The sequence below is a fragment of the Anabrus simplex genome, chromosome 4 (genome assembly GCF_040414725.1).
Source record: "Anabrus simplex isolate iqAnaSimp1 chromosome 4, ASM4041472v1, whole genome shotgun sequence".
Lineage (NCBI taxonomy): Eukaryota > Metazoa > Arthropoda > Insecta > Orthoptera > Tettigoniidae > Anabrus > Anabrus simplex.
In genome coordinates this window covers 213,356,113-213,372,391 of record NC_090268.1, presented here as the reverse complement: position 1 = coordinate 213,372,391, position 16,279 = coordinate 213,356,113, and the positions used below count along the sequence as shown (strand labels likewise).

General features: G+C 40.1%; 1 protein-coding gene across 7 annotated transcripts in view; it reads left to right on the top strand.

Moving 5' to 3' along the window:
- Sugb (Sugar baby) overlaps window positions 1-16,279 on the top strand; it is a 263,895-nt gene that overhangs the window by 225,541 nt on the left and 22,075 nt on the right. For 6 of the 7 annotated variants that reach the window (XR_010859821.2, XR_010859819.2, XR_010859818.2 and 3 more), the window contains exon 9: window positions 8,552-8,713. Coding sequence is in view for 3 of the 7 variants with exons in the window: in XM_067145343.2 (XP_067001444.2) it covers window positions 8,552-8,713 (162 nt within the window). In the remaining 4 variants the exon portion in view is untranslated. Of the gene's footprint in view, window positions 1-8,551; window positions 8,714-16,119; window positions 16,162-16,279 lie in introns of all 7 variants that reach the window. The other variant, XM_067145346.2, reaches the window with a different exon arrangement.

Here is a 16,279-nt window from a genome sequence, read left to right as displayed (position 1 = left end):
TGTATTCTTGGTTAAACCATGGGAAATTGTTGATAAAACTGAGGTAATTGAAGGAATAGGAGACCATAAGGCTGTAATAATGGATGTAGGACTCGTACCAAAAAGGCTTAATAAGAGGGTTACACAAGACAAGAAATTGTACAGAAAAACTAAAGTTGATGAATTTGGGACTTACCTTAAATCACAATTCAGTTGTTGGATAAGTGAAGGGAGTAACGTGGATACACTTTGGGCTAAATTTAAAGGAATTATTTGGGAAGGAGAGAAGAGATTTGTACCTGTTAAGAAGGGTAAAATGACCTCAGACCCTGTTTATTATACAAAGGAAATCAGAAAATTAAAAAGAAAATGTAGAATAGTAAACAGGAAAATCAAAGAGGGTAGGGAGAGTAGAGAAACTAGAAAACAGCTAATGAGGGAACTGAATAGAGTGAAAAAGGAAGCAAAAGAGAATTATATGAATGGCATACTTCAAGAGGGTAATGACCACAAAGGGAAATGGAAAAAGCTGTATACATATATCAGGAATCAAAAAGGAAAAGGAATCCAAATTCCTACAATGGTGGGAGAAGGGGGTGAACACTATTTAACGGATACTGAGAAAGCAAACCTATTTAGTAGGGAATTTAGAGATTCAGTAGATGATTGTCAAGAGTTGGAAACCGAAACAGAAGATAGAGAGGGAGAGAGACAGAGGGAAACAAGAAGCTTCTCATTCACAAACGAAGATACTTTCAGAGAAATCCAACTGCTTCAGCAAGGAAAAGCAGCAGGAAGTGATCAAATTACTGGGGAGGTATTAAAGACAGTGGGGAGGTACATAGTGCCTTATTTAAAATTTCTCTTTGACTATGTCATAAATAATAGTGTAATACCAAAGGAATGGAAGGAATCTATAATAATACCAATTTATAAAGGAAAGGGTGATGAAACCAGAGAACTACAGACCAATCAGCCTGACCAGTATAGTTTGTAAAATTCTGGAGAGTTTAATATCGAAGTACATCAGAGGGATATGTGATGATAAAAATTGGTTCATGAGGAGCCAGTATGGATTTAGAAAGAAATTTTCTTGTGAGGCACAACTGGTGGGATTTCAGCAGGGCATATCAGATCAGTTGGATTCAGGAGGTCAGTTAGATTGCATAGCCATAGATCTTTCCAAAGCCTTTGATAGAGTGGAACATGGAATATTATTAAAGAAATTGGAGGGAATAGGATTGGACGTAAGGGTTACACGTTGGATAAAAGCATTTCTACATTCAAGGGTTCAGAAAGTCAAAGTAGGAAATAATGTATCTCAGGAAGAGAAAGTTTGGAAGGGAATTGCACAGGGTAGTATAATCGGTCCGTTACTTTTCTTAATATACGCAAATGATTTAGGGAACAATATAACATCAAAAATAAGATTGTATGCAGATGACATAATTGTTTATAGAGAAATAAACAACATTGAGGATTGTTCAGAATTACAAAGGGACCTTGAAAGTATCCAACAATGGGTTGAAGAAAATAATATGAAGGTTAATGGAGGCAAATCAACTGTTACAACTTTTACAAACAGGAGCTTTAAAACTGAATTTGAATATACTTTGGATGAGGTAGTTATCCCAAAAGATGGCAAGTGCAAATACTTAGGTGTGAGATTTGAAAGTAATTTGCACTGGAAGGGTCATATTGATGACATTGTTGGGAAAGCATACAGATCATTACATGTCATAATGAGGCTACTTAAAGGATGCAACAAAGAATTAAAAGAAAAAAGTTACTTGAGTATGGTTCGTCCATTATTGGAATATGCAAACAGTGTTTGGGATCCTCACCAAGAATACCTAATAAAAGAAATAGATAGTGTGCAGAGGAAAGCAGCAAGATTTGTAACAGGGGATTTCAGGAGAAAGAGTAGTTTATCAGAAATGTTAAAGGAACTTGGGTGGGAAACGTTAAGTAAGAGAAGGGAGAAAACTTCTTCTTTATTCGTGTCAGAAGTATCAACTTATAGATATTTAACAAAAAGCAACATCTACATTTCTACTATACAAATATACAAGTCTATTATACAATCACAGATAGAGCAACAATATTCAAGAGCTAGATGATGCTTGCCCAGTATTGGGCGACGTCAATAGCGTTGGGGGAGGCTGCAATCAAGTCTTTCATAGTGCACATTGAAGGACATAAAACACACTGACATAGATGTTGGATCGTCTGCTGCTCTCCGCAATCACAAAGTGATGAATCACTTGAGAAGCCCCACTTCCGCAAGTTTACTTTGGTTCTGCCGACTTCTGTACGGAGTCTGTTAAGGGCTTTCCATACTGTCCACTTCTCCTGGTGTCCACATGGAAGACTTTCCTTTGGCTCTATCCAGTTGGAAAGGTGGTGGATTTTTTCTTTCCACATTGTGACTCTAGCATTCTCTGCTTTCCCCTCAAGGTTGACTGATGTGCGGAGAAAACTTTTCCTAGATTTTAGCCTCTGTGTGGCTGGTTGGTATCCATAGAGAGGATGTGCTTCTGAAGAAGATGCCTGGAGCCTTTCTTTGTTAGCTGCTACCTCCCTACGAATCTCACCGGGAGCAATACCAGCTAAAAGTTGGACCTTCTCAATGGGTGTAGGTTTCAAACATCCAGTGATGATCCTGCAGCTTTCGTTTAAAGCTATGTCGACCTGCTTCGTATGAGCTGACCTGTACCAAACTGGGGAGGCATATTCTCCTGCAGAATAGCATAGAGCTAGAGCTGATGTTCTAATTGTTTGTGGTTGTGTTCCCCAACTTGTTCCTGATAACTTTCGTAGAATGTTGTTTCTGGCAGCTATCTTTTGTTTCAGGTTTTGGCAATGTTTCTTATATGTTAATGTGCGATCCAGCATAACTCCCAGGTACTTTGGCGTAAAGCAGTGTTCCAGTAAGTTCCCCTTCCATAGTACTTTGAGTTTCTGAGAGGCCTGCGCATGCCGCAGATGGAACGCACAGATTTGAGTCTTAGCTGGATTTGGTTTGAGTTGGTTTTTCTCATAATAGTTACCTAGCTCTTCTAATGCAGCAGTTAAAGAGATCTCTGCTTCATCAAAGGTATCAGTTTGAGTAGTAAGTGCAAGGTCATCGGCATAGATAAAGCTTTTAGTATTTTCTGGTAATGGCTGGTCATTAGTGTAGATGTTGAAAAGAACAGGAGCCAGTACACTGCCTTGAGGTAGTCCATTCCTTTGATTCCTGGGAGAAAACTAGACTTGTAGGGTTATATAGAGCCTATAAAGGAGAAGAAGCATGGGGAGATATCCGTGAGAGGCTTCAGTTAGAAAATAATTATATCGGCAGGACTGACCACAAATATAAAATTAGAAGGAATTTTAGCAGAAGCGATTGGGGTAAATTTTCATTCATTGGGAAGGGTGTGAAGGAGTGGAACAGTTTACCAGGGGTAGTGTTTGATCCTTTTCCAAAATCTGTACAGATATTCAAGAAGAGAATAAACAGCAATAGAGAAAATAAATGAAGTGTTAGAGGGCATTCGACCAGTGCAGGTTATTGTAAATAAAAAATGTGTGTGAATAAATTAATTCCATCCCCTGGTCTAAGGAGTTTGGACAGCCAAAGTAGGGGACTGCCTGTAGGGGTGAAGTACAGTGGGGACTTCGAGGGCCCTGGGACTGCTACGGTAGCTGTGAAGGCCCTTCAGGAACTCTGAAAAGTGGTGGCAAAAGGGGCTCTGGTTAAGACGCAGCAGGTCGTTATGCTACTTAGGATCCAGAACGGGTAAAAAAAAAAAAAAAAAAAAAAAGTAAATAAATAAATGCAATGTAAATATTAATGTTATACGAGTTGTATAGTATCATTTGAAGTAATTCCACATACTGTATATCAGTTGACTATATTTGTAAGTAGTACATGAGATATTATAAGTAGAATTTTGTAAACAATATAAATTTATTAAGGATGAGCTGTGTGTTTAATGGAAAACATTGTTAGCGTAAATTGTATAATATTGTATTATAGGAAAAATTTTCTTCTCTTGTTAATTTAATATTTAGTGCTTGACAATAATGTATTTTAGTGTACCATTTGCCACCGAGGTAGACACCTCATTTGCAATTAAGAGATTTTGATTTGATTTGATTTTGAATAGCAGCAGCCATCAAAGAACGCCGTCGCGCTCATATGCGTTAACGTCGACAGCCTACTGTGGCCAACTTGGTAACATTTAAGAAACTCCGCGCTAAGGCGCAAGTTCTTATTCGACAAAGTAAGAAGGCTTCATGGGAGAGATATGTGTCGTCTATGACGTCACATACCCCATCATCCCAAGTGTGGACTAAGCTTCGATGGATTTCGGGTATCCAAGAATCAGCTGCTGTACCGGGAATTTCCATTGCAGGCAGTGTCGCCACTGACCCTCTAGCGTTTGCTGACCATCTAGCTAGTCATTTCGCGGATGTATCTGGCTCCGGGAATTACCATCCTGATTTCCTCGCTCTGAAGCGGGAGGCAGAATGTCATCACCTTAGTTTTGCCACCCTAGCTTCAGAGGACTACAACTTGCCCTTTACGGAGTGGGAACTCCATAGCGCCTTAGCACTTTGCAAGGACACGTCTCCTGGACCGGAAAACATCCATAACCAGATGTTGAAACACTTTAGTGATAATAGTTTACTATATCTCCTTCGAGTGTTCAACCGTATCTGGATGGAGGGTGATTTTCCATCTCTGTTGCGAGAGGGCATAGTCATTCCTGTCCTCGAGCCTGATAAGGATCCTAAGTTTGCAGGAAGCTACAGACCAATTTGTCTTACAAACTGCCTGTGTAAGCTATTTGAGAGGATGGTAAATCGCCGACTCGTGTGGTGGCTGGAGAAACAAGGACTTTTGTCCGAGTACCAATGTGGTTTTCGAGCCGCTCGATCCACCACAGACCACTTGGTACGCCTGGAGAGCTCTATCCAGGATGCGTTTCTCCGCAAACAGCACTTGGTAGCTGTTTTCTTTGACTTGGAGAAGGCCTACGACACCACATGGCGATATGGTATCCTTTCAGTCCTGCATCAATGGAGATTCCGAGGTCACTTGCCGTTATTTATTGCAAATTTTTTGTCTCTCCGTCTATTCTGTGTCCGAGTGGGGAGGACATATTCGCAATACCACGTTCAAGAAAATGGAGTCCCACAGGGATCGGTCCTTAGTGTCACTCTGTTCGCGATTGCTATAAACGGTATTGTTTCTGCTTCTGGTCCAGCAGTAATACCGTTCCTATATGTGGACGACTTCGCTATGCACTATAGCTCATGCAGTATGGCAGTCGCAGAACGACTGTTACAGCAGGCTATTAGGAGGGTTGAGCAGTGGACCTTACAACATGGCTTTCGGTTTTCTGCCGCAAAGACCTTTGTTGTCCACTTTTGTTGTCAACGTACTCTTCACCCTCATCCCGAGCTCTATTTAGGAAATGTCGTTCTGCCAGTTGTTGACACTTAACGATTTCTTGGGCTCCTTTTTGATAGTAAATTATTGTGGGAGCCACATGTGCGGCAGTTGAAAGTGCTATGTGCTAAGAAGCTTAATATCGTGAAGTTTCTTTGCAGCACTTCTTGGGGGGCTGACCGCACGGTGCTCCTACGATTCTATAGGGCACATATTTTATCTCGGCTAGACTACGGCAGTGCAGCATATGGCTCAGCAAGACCGAGTATTCTTGAGAAGCTAAACAGCATTCACCACAGCAGGGTTCGGTTGGCGACGGGAGCCTTTCGTACAAGCCCCATAGCTAGCCTGCTCGCTGAGTCGGGTGTGCCGCCTTTACACATGAGGCGCCAGCAACTGCTTCTTACCTATGCTGCTAATTTGCGACAGTTGCCACTTCATCCTAGCTATCCTAGCGTTTTCAACAATGGCGACCGTTTGCTGTACGCCGCTCGTCCCCGAGCAACGCTGCCGGTTGGAATATGTTCAGATAGCAGTTACAGATTGTTTGACGTACCTTTGGTTCGTTGCCTTGTCAGACAACCAAATGGGGTACCCACGTGGGTAGTATGGCGACCTGAAATAATCCTGGACCTACACACTGGCCCGAAGGAGAACACGGACCCTTCGATTTATCGGAGGCTCTTCCTGTCCGTTGTTGGCCGCTATCCAGATTCAGTCGTCGTCTACACGGATGGTTCAAGGACGGACACGAAGGTGGGCTGTGCGTTCGTTGTCGACAATGATAGGTTTCTTTACGCTCTCCCGGAAATCTGTAGTGTGTACACAGCAGAGCTCTATGCTATCTGTAGAGCTTTGCGGTACGCACTGTACAATGAACGCCGACACTTTCTTGTGTGTACTGACTCCTTGAGTTCACTCCAGTCTATTGATACCCGTTTCCCTCGGCACCCTCTGGTGCAGCGGATCCAGGACCTGCTGGCCGGGTGTTCGGATGCCGGCACCAGAATTACGTTTCTGTGGCTCCCAAGCCACATGGGCATCGAGGGAAACGAGTTAGCAGATCAGGCTGCCAAGGAGGCAGTTACACTGCCCCGTTGCCTTTCAAGGTTCCAGCAAGTGATATTCGCTCTCAGCTGAGACATCTGGTCATGTCTCATTGGGGGATGGAGTGGCAGGTCATTCCACTTCCCAATAAGCTGAGAGCGATAAAAGGAACAACGAAGGTATGGAGAACTTCCCTTCGGGCTTCGCGAAGGGATGCCGTGGTATTATGTCGTCTTCGGATCGGCCACGGTATCGTAACTCACTCGCATCTTTTGAAAGGAGAACCCCCTCCGGTGTGTACCTGCGGCGACCATCTTACCGTGGTACACATCCTTACGGAGTGTATGGACGTGGTCGATCTTCGCCGTAGTCTTAAACTTCCGGGTACCATCTCCCTTATCTTGCGCAATGACGAGCAGTCAGCCGACCTCGTCATCCGCTTTATGAGGGATAGTGGTCTGTTTTACTGTGTCTAGTGATGTCCTTTGTCTTCGTGTATTTGTTTCAGTTGCGCTTTTATCCCATTGACTTCATTTTAGTTTGTGTTGCGTATTTTAATGTGATATTTTAACGTCTAATGTAAATGAAGTATATATCTATGCACCACCAGGCAATGCCTTATTCCTTTTCTCCCTGTATTTTCTCTTCTTTTATTAGAAAATAAGGCATTGCGAATTAGATCCACTGCTGTTTTAATCTCATACTCATTTCTTCAACACCATATTTTATAACTCTTGTCAGTGGATACGTTTTAAAATTTTAAATATCATGTATCATGTCGTCCATCACTTTCCATTAGGGGCCGATGACCTTGGATGTTAGGCCCCTTAAAACAACAAGCATTATCATCATCATCATCATCATCATCAAAACAATTAAAATAAACAGAGTGTCTTCTGTGGTTTCGCACTTTCACACTAGGCAAATGTCGGGGCTGTATGTTAAGGCTACGGCCGCTTCTTTCCCAATCCTAGCCCTCTCCCATCCTTGTGTTGTCGAAAACACTCAATGTGATAGTGTGACATTAAACTAGTAGCAAAAAAATAAAAATAAAGACTGAAACTCTTTCTGGTTGTCATGAATAATATTTTTATTTATCTTGAGTTTATTTATCTGAAATCTGTTGATCTCCTGCATTTGGGATCTATGATTGTACTTCATACAAACTGCACTCTAACCTTAGAAAATGATCCAAATCAGTATTTAAAAAAAAAACTCCCTTAAGCAATTTCAAATTCTGTATGTTGCAGAAATTGTGGTGCAAGGTGGCAAAATGGTCCTTGGTCTAAATTGACCAATCTAAATTAGGCGTGTGTCAAGTCATACACTTGGAAGGATCCCCTTCAAAGTGGTTGGTCATAATGTTACGGCTCATCTACTTGCAGGTGTCGATGGAGTGTTCCTCATTGTGGTTGGTTTAGGCGTGATCTGCATGTTCACGTTTGGTGTATCTAGCTGGCCACTGAAGTCATCTAAAAAAATGATCAGATTGTTTAAATTCTCATAGAAATTTGGTTGTCCCATAGGAGATCCCTGATTTGGTGGCAAAACTGATGACCTTTCTGTAGCCTGTTTGCAATTTTAGCAAAGGACCGACAGTGTCATATTACAACACTGCCAGGATACTGAACAACTTCTTCCAGTTTTACTGCATCCAGTTCAGTGTTTGTGTAATCTCTGTCTGCTCATTGGCATAACAATTGTTTTCTTATGACTAATTTTTAGGCCAAACTCCATAAATTGGTGATTCCAGTGTTGAATTTTTCACTTCTTCTTTGTTTCCCTATATCACCGAATCATCTACAAGAGCAATTGCCATAAACTTCTGTTGGTATTTCTTCCATTACCAAGGTAAGTAGCAGAGGGGACAGTGCGCTGCCTTGTTACACTCCTTTACCCACTCCTATCTGAACACAGATCTGACAGTTTTACAACATTTTAACTTTGCTGACAAGAGACTTGGGTCAGATAATCCCATAATTTGTCTCTAGGCAAGCCGTCATAAGCCTAGATGGTAGAAAGAGTGATTTACGAAGGAAGGTGTGTGTTTTTCTCTTTAATTTTGACTCATCATTTCATTTTCAGGTGTATCCCTGGGCAGTTTATTGGGAGGTACATTATTCGGCCTGTATGGAGGAGGAGTAACCTTCCGTATATATGGGCTGGGAGCTCTCGTCATGTTCTTTATTCATGCAGGTGTTCAGTACTTCTTATCTTCGAGACCTCGATATAACATTCAGCCTAAAGGTAAGTGGGACATGTACATTTCAGGGAAGTTTAATCATAAGCCCGCCTGGTGGCCATGATTGTTAAGGTACCAAGTCTTACCAAGCTCGATAGCTGCAGTCGCTTAAGTGCGGCCAGTATCCAGTATTCAGGAGATAGTAGGTTCGAACCCCACTGTCGGCAACCCTGAAGATGGTTTTCCGTGGTTTCCCATTTTCACACCAGGCAAATGCTGGGGCGTACCTTAATTAAGGCCACAGCTGCTTCCTTCCCACTCCTAGCCCTTCCCTGTCCCGTCGTCGCCATAAGACCTATCTGTGTTGGTGCGACGTGAAGCAACTAGCAAAGAAAAGAAAAGCGCCAAGTCTTAATGGTCTGACACCGTGGAGAGGGGCTGCCATCAGAATGCTAGCTGGCAGGGTATGGGTGATGATTGTAACAATTCCTATTTACAAGACAGTATGCCCGACCTCGGTTCAATTCCAAACCTTTCCACAGTGCTCATATAGAATGACAGCCTCTGTCGCTCTTGATGATTCATCCGTTGGATGGCGACATTAAGCCTTGGTGTTATTCAACACCAGTTGGCTATGCACCAACACCAGGTTTCACACTCTTCCTGCCTCGCAGTCACTACATGTAAATTCAGCCCAATTTTTACAACCAGTCCAACACTGTTGAGTGTTCCGTGTCAAATGTAAATGGGGATGTGTATTAAAACAAACACAAATATTGCTGATATTGTTTCAGTCATCATTTCATAGACTGGTTTGATGCAACTGTCCATGCCACCCTGTCCTGTGCTAATCTTTTCATTTCTTCATAACTACTACATCTGCTCTAATCTGTTTGTCATCTTCATACTTTGGTCTTCCTCTGCTCTTTTTACCACCTACACTTTCCTGAAGAACCAATTGAAAATGTCCTGGATGTCTTGTGATGTGTCCTATCATTGGGTCTGTTCTTCTCGTCATATTTAGCCAAGTTGATCTCCTCTCACCAATTCGATTTGGTATCTCTTCATTCGTGATTCAATCTCTCCATCTTGCCTTCAACATTCTTCTGCAACACCACATTTCCAAAGCTTCCATTCTCTTTCTTTCTGAGCTAGGTATCGTCCATGTTTTGCTTCCATACAATTGCATGTTCCAAATGAAAGTCTTCATAGAAACATCTTTTGAATTCCTGTATCAGAATAAGAAGTTGTTACAATAATGTTACAGTAATGAGATTTACAACTTACAATTCCTGTATCAGTGTTCGAAGTAAGCAAATTTATTTTCTTAAGAAAGGCCTTCTTTGTTTGTGCTAGTCTGTATTTTATGTCCTCCTTACTTCTGCCATTGTTAGTTATATTATTACACAAGTAACAATATTCATCTACTTCCTTTAAGACTTGATATCCTAATCTAATATTTCCTGCATCACCTGACTTTGTTCGACTGCACTCCATTACATTTGTTTTGGAATTATTTATTTTCATCTTGTACACCTTCCCCAAGACTCTGTCCATACCATACAGCAATTTCTCTAAATCTTCTGTAGGCTCAGATAAAATAATATCAAAGTTTTGATTTCCTCTCCTTGGATTGTGATTTCCTTTCAAAATTCCTCTTTCATTTCTTTTACTGCCTGTTCTATATAAACATTGAAAAGGAGGTGGGACAAAGATTACACGTAAAGTCAGGATTGCTTCTCGTATTCCTACATTTCCTCTGAAGCCAATTTGATCTTCTCCTAGCTCAGTTTCAACTTGTCCTTCAATTTTTCTGTAAATAATACGTGTTAAAATTTTTCAGGCATTAGATGCTAAACTAATGGTTCTGTAGTTACAGAAATATTACGTATAATGATCTTCACCTCTGAGGCAAGAACCAAAGATGGTGCACATAAAGATCGTAATCCATCCATCATCATGACCCATGGACTCGTATCCATGTGGCTTGGCATTAGAACACGCAGCTTAAAATCAAAGGAAAGGTGTTTACTCTACTGCTCATCTGGATGGCCTGTGATCATTGATTTGGTTGGAAAAAATATATTTGCAGGAATTCACCTTATTAATTCAGTGTTTGTTTGTAATGAGCTTGTGACAATGTTTGCAATATTTTCATAACACTACTCTCTTGTCAGAAATCACCCACAACAAATTGTGCTGCTTTCCTTTTGATCTTTTCCGGTTCTCAAATTAAGCAATCCTGGTGAAGGTTCCACACTCTGGAACCATATTCTAATTGGGATCCTACCAGTGACTTACATGCCCTCTCTTTTACATTCTTGCTACAACCCGTTAAAACCCTCATAACTTTATCTGTATGAATGTCTGACTCGTTGGCTGAACGGTCAGCATACTGGCCTTCGGTTCAGAGGGTCCCGAGTTCGATTCCCGGCCGGGTCGGGGATTTTAACCTTAATTGGTTAATTCCAATGGCACGGGGGCTGGGTGTATGTGTTGTCTTCATCATCATTTCATCCTCATCACGACGCACAGGTCGGCTACGGGCATCAAATAGAAAGACCTGCACCTGGCGAGCCGAACCCGTCCCGAGATACCCTGGCACTAAAAGCCATACGACATTTCATTTTTTCATCTGTATGAATGCACATGTATTTCTGCTTCAGTTATGCAATATTTTTAATTTGTTCCAGGTTTTCTTTCTTAAAGTTTGAAAAACAATATCATTATAGCTAAACAATGTATTTTGTCAAGTCAACGGCTAGAAAAAGAACTGTCTCGGAAATTGTATGGATAGTTTGGTTATATTTAGTGCAGGCGGATTCTATTCAGCATATTGTTAAGCAAGCTTCAGGAATTTCAAATTGAGTTAAATGCAGAAGCAAGCAGTAATTTCACATTCTAATGAACCAAAACATTTGAATTTACACATAGAAGATCCAATGTCTTTATCATCAGACTCCAGCAATTTCACTCCATCTTAAGTCTTGTAGCTAAAAGATATGATCGATTGTGATTGTGAATATACAAGGGCCATACTGAAAGTCATGAACAACATACATACATACATACATACATACATACATACATACATACATACATACATACATTTATACATACATCATTATAGACTGTTACGCCTCTCAACGTTCAGTCTGCAAGCCTCTGTGAGTTTACTAAAAGTCGCCACAATCCTCTGTTAGCAACTAGTGCTGTGGCCTCATTTAATTCTATACCTCTTATCATTAAATCGTTAGAAACTGAGCCTAACCATCGTCATCTTGGTCTCCCTCTACTTCTCGTACCCTTATCCTCCTCCATTCACCTCACACGACCCCACCACTGAAGCCGGTTTATGTGTACAGCTTCATCCATCGAGTTCATTCCTAACTTAGCCTTTATTTCCTCATTCTAAGTACCCTCCTGCCATTGTTCCCACCTGTTTTTACCAGCAATCATTCTTGCTACTTTCATGTCTGTTACATCTAACTTATGAATAAGATATCCTGAGTCCACCCAGCTTTCGCTCCCGTAAAGCACAGTTGGTCTGAAAACCGATATAAAGATAATTTGGTCTGGACGCTGAATTCCTTCTTACAGAATACTGTTGATCGCAATTGCGAGCTCACTGCATTAGCTTTACTGCACCTTGATTCATTCTCACTTGCTGTGTTACCATCGTGGGAGAACACACATCCTAAATACTTGAAATTATCTACCTGTTGCAGCTTTGTATCACTATTCTGAAATTTAGTTCTGTTAGATTTCTTATCTACTGACATCAATTTAGTCTTTGAAAGGCTAATTCTTCATACCATACTCATTGCACCTATTTTCAAGTTGCAAGATATTAGACTGCAGGCTACCAATCTCATAATCTTAAGGTCAAATCCTTAAACCAATTAAACATTAGAACTTAAAACTAAATACAATAGTCTTATGCTTTTTTTTTTTTACAAAAAGTTTTGCTTTAGGTGATATTCACATAGATTTAAAATGTGTACATTAATTAAAACACAGAATTTGTGACAAGGAAGCAATTAAAATTATCATACAATGACTAGAAATTGTCCAAAGCGTAAATTGGAACTTCTCCAACTGTATGGATGAATCATTAGGTTGATAGTTTAAACAAATGTGTTCACATTGACTAGAAATTGACCAAAGCGTAAATTCCTCTGGTTCATAAATTTTCTGATACTACTGGTACGTAGCACATTGGATCATCATAGTATTCCAGCTATTTGATCCCTACTCTGAGGCAGTGCTTGTAATGAGCAGTGTGCACACTTAAACAGAATAATTACACAAGAGCGTTCGCGGCTGTCTGGTCACTCTAGCTCTGGAACTTTGAACTGTTAGATCGACACCATAGTACTTTTTGTTAAAAGTGAGAAAATGTGCTGTTTTTCATTTTATCGAATATTTCATATGACAGCATTGCTTTTAATCACGACATTCGTACTGACATCATTGTAATGACCTCCAGTATGTTGACTTCACTGGGAAAACCATAAGGACAGTCTTTCTGAGAATTCCATAGCAAAGCACGGGTACATCAGCTAGTTATTTAATACAAATAGCATTGCGCTTTGGATAATCGCGCAGGTGCTTGATGCAATATATTAACCTATGCATTTGCTAAGTAATGGCATCTAAGTGCATGACTGATTCACACATGTGGAGCACGAGTTCATACTATTTTCGGAAGGCTTATCAGAGACTGATCATCTCACTCACATACTTCCTGTGAGGGGAAATAGAGATGTGTAATTTTTAGCCTTGTAGTCTCGTATAGCAACAGTCGGACTTTGACACAATAAGTGTTATAAGTATACCATAGTACTGTATTGCGCAAGATATGTAGAATAATCAGTTTCGACCAGTTGTATCTCCTGATTTTTCTTGATTTTCATATTAAAATCTCCTGATTTTTGGTTTTGTAAAGTTGGCGGGTATGGCGTACTTTTATCCTTCCATAACTGACATGATCTACTTGTTGATGCCATGACAGCTGGACTGGCGTGCAGCAAGTGTTGGGCTACATGCACTACATGGAATATCTAGCTGTACTGGGAGAAAGATTACTCGTAGATGTTCCGAAATTTGACGAGAGAGTTCAGGACACCTGCAGCTACCTTTCTCTACAGGCAGTTGTCAAACTGGCTTGATGTTCTAGTTTTCAAGCAGTCAGATATCCCGTGTCGAGCTAAGCTTGACATGCGATTTTTGAAGTAGATAGCGATTGTCTAGCAGCCCCCGACATTTTAGTGGAAAGGATTAATGATGTCATCAACTCTTCTTATGTTACACTCTGTGGAGGTAGTTTGAGGGTGCCTGCTACACGTCTGATCTTCGATGCTTGTGTTTCCATCTTTAAAATGTTTCACCCATCTCAAAACACTGCTAACATCCATACCCGTACACACATCTCCATAAGCTTGCTGAAGTCTCTGATGAATTTCAGCAGCAGGAATTCCTTCTTTAATAAGGAATTCAATCACAGCACGTTCACAGAACAAAACATGGATGTTGGTCATTTTGTAACAATGTAATTATTAAATTAATGTAGTAATGGTCCACCTTTCAATACTATAATATGTAATATTCTAAATTACATTAATTAGGGACTAGTTTCGGCCTGGGCTGGCCATCTTCAGCCTTAATGTAAAACACCTAACTAAACAAATGTACATGCACACAATTGACATAAAAACAAATGAAAACAAATATATACAAAGTGACATTAAAAACTGGGATGGAATATGAATAAATTTGAAAATGAACTAGGTTCTAACATCTTGAGTATGTTCATCATTGAGAATAATTTCAAGTATTAAGTATTAATTTATATACACAGAACTGTTAGTTCTAATACTGCTGATCATTTCAATAGGAACTGGTAAATGTTGATCCTGTAGTTTGTCATCAAATCTATATGTGTGGTGTTAGCTATATGTAATCCATTGGACACTGCTGTAAATAACCACTAGCTGACAGGGAACTGTTAGATGTTGTTTCATCTTCAATCAAAATAATAAATGAGATGCTCTCATGGTGCTTGTTAAATCTTGCTGAAATGTTGTTGGACATTGTCAGGACAGTACATGAAGATGTGGTTAACACAGATACATTGTGTCTGGTATAAAATTTTTGCGATTCATTGCGGTGCCCATGAAGTAACCTGATAAATTAGATAAAATTAAATTAATGAATTGAATGAGAGAATGTGTTAGTTAGATGGCCTAGGTTATATGAGACTTACCTCTCAATACAGCATGAGGTGTGTGGTCCATTGTTGAGTGTGCTTCAGACTAACTGTTGTGAAATTCAAATGAAAAGGAAGGAGAGGGGAGGGGAAGGTCAGAAGGAGAGGGGGTTGGGGAAGGGGGTGGGGGTGGGGGGTGTTAAGGTGGGGCTGAAGGATGTGGGGAAAAAGGATGGTTTGAGCAAAGAGTTTTGTAACTCCTTGCTGTGGTCACATGATAAAAATGAATGGCTTCAGAGTACCTGCACGTGTTCCAGAAATTCTGAAGATTGAGAAGAAGTGCATATTTATTCTATATGAAAAGGATTGTGATTAAAGGAAAAATGTTTCTCGTGACTTTCAGTATGGTCTTCATATTGGGGTGTGCCTGAAAAGAGCTGCTACACCACCTCAGGATGAGGACACAGATTTACTTACTAGCATATAAGATGCTGAAATAATTAATCCTTCAGACGAGTAATGGCCTTTCTGTTTTGAAGTTCATGCGAGAGTAATTTTTAATTTATGGTGAAGATTGCCTTGGGGACAACATTAGCCCATTGATAAGGATTGGGGAGCCAGTGTTGGGTTTCCATGCTTCAAGAAAATCATCCTGAGCAAAGAGTTAAACATCTTTCATTCAGGTTACTGGTTGGTATGGGAAGCCTGAAATTTTTGTCAGGGGAAGTCTGTGAATATATATATATATATATATATATTGCAAATTGAATGGACATCCTTAGAGCATGTGTTGTATCATCAAATTATCAAGTTTGAAAGAATCTGAAACAGTCTCAAATTCCCTGCAGACACAAATGTACCATTAGATATCTGTAAGAAAAAAACAGTCTCGGAATATGGTACTTAACAAGAGAACTTTCATTTGAATATTTTTTAGAATTTTACAGCTTATTCAATGTTTATTTTCCCATTTTAAGAACTGTATTTAAATCTTGAATCTGCTGAAAGTAAGTTGTCTTCTAATTCAGTTTTAGTTCTCAGGGAATGATTGTGCTATACATACTTTCTATTCTGTTGAACAAATCACTTTCACTGCTGCAGCTCATTCTTGTGTGTCACCTTATGAAATAATTTCTTTTCTTGTGTGAGGTTTGCCAAGTTTTCATTGTGTTCTTATTTACTGCAATTACATCTTCAAGTTTTACTTTGCATGTACACAAGTTGTGGTATTTATTTCTTGGTTGTGCACTGTGTGTTTCCCAGAGGCAGAATAAGACTTGAGGAGCAGCAAGTGCGGCAATGAAGGTTCGTATGTTCTTAACAAGTGCTTCATGTGTGCTAGTAGTGCTTGAATATTGCTTCTTGAATCATTCCTCATCACTGTTTTGTTTTTCAGGAATATATGTTCGCTATTTCATGTTAG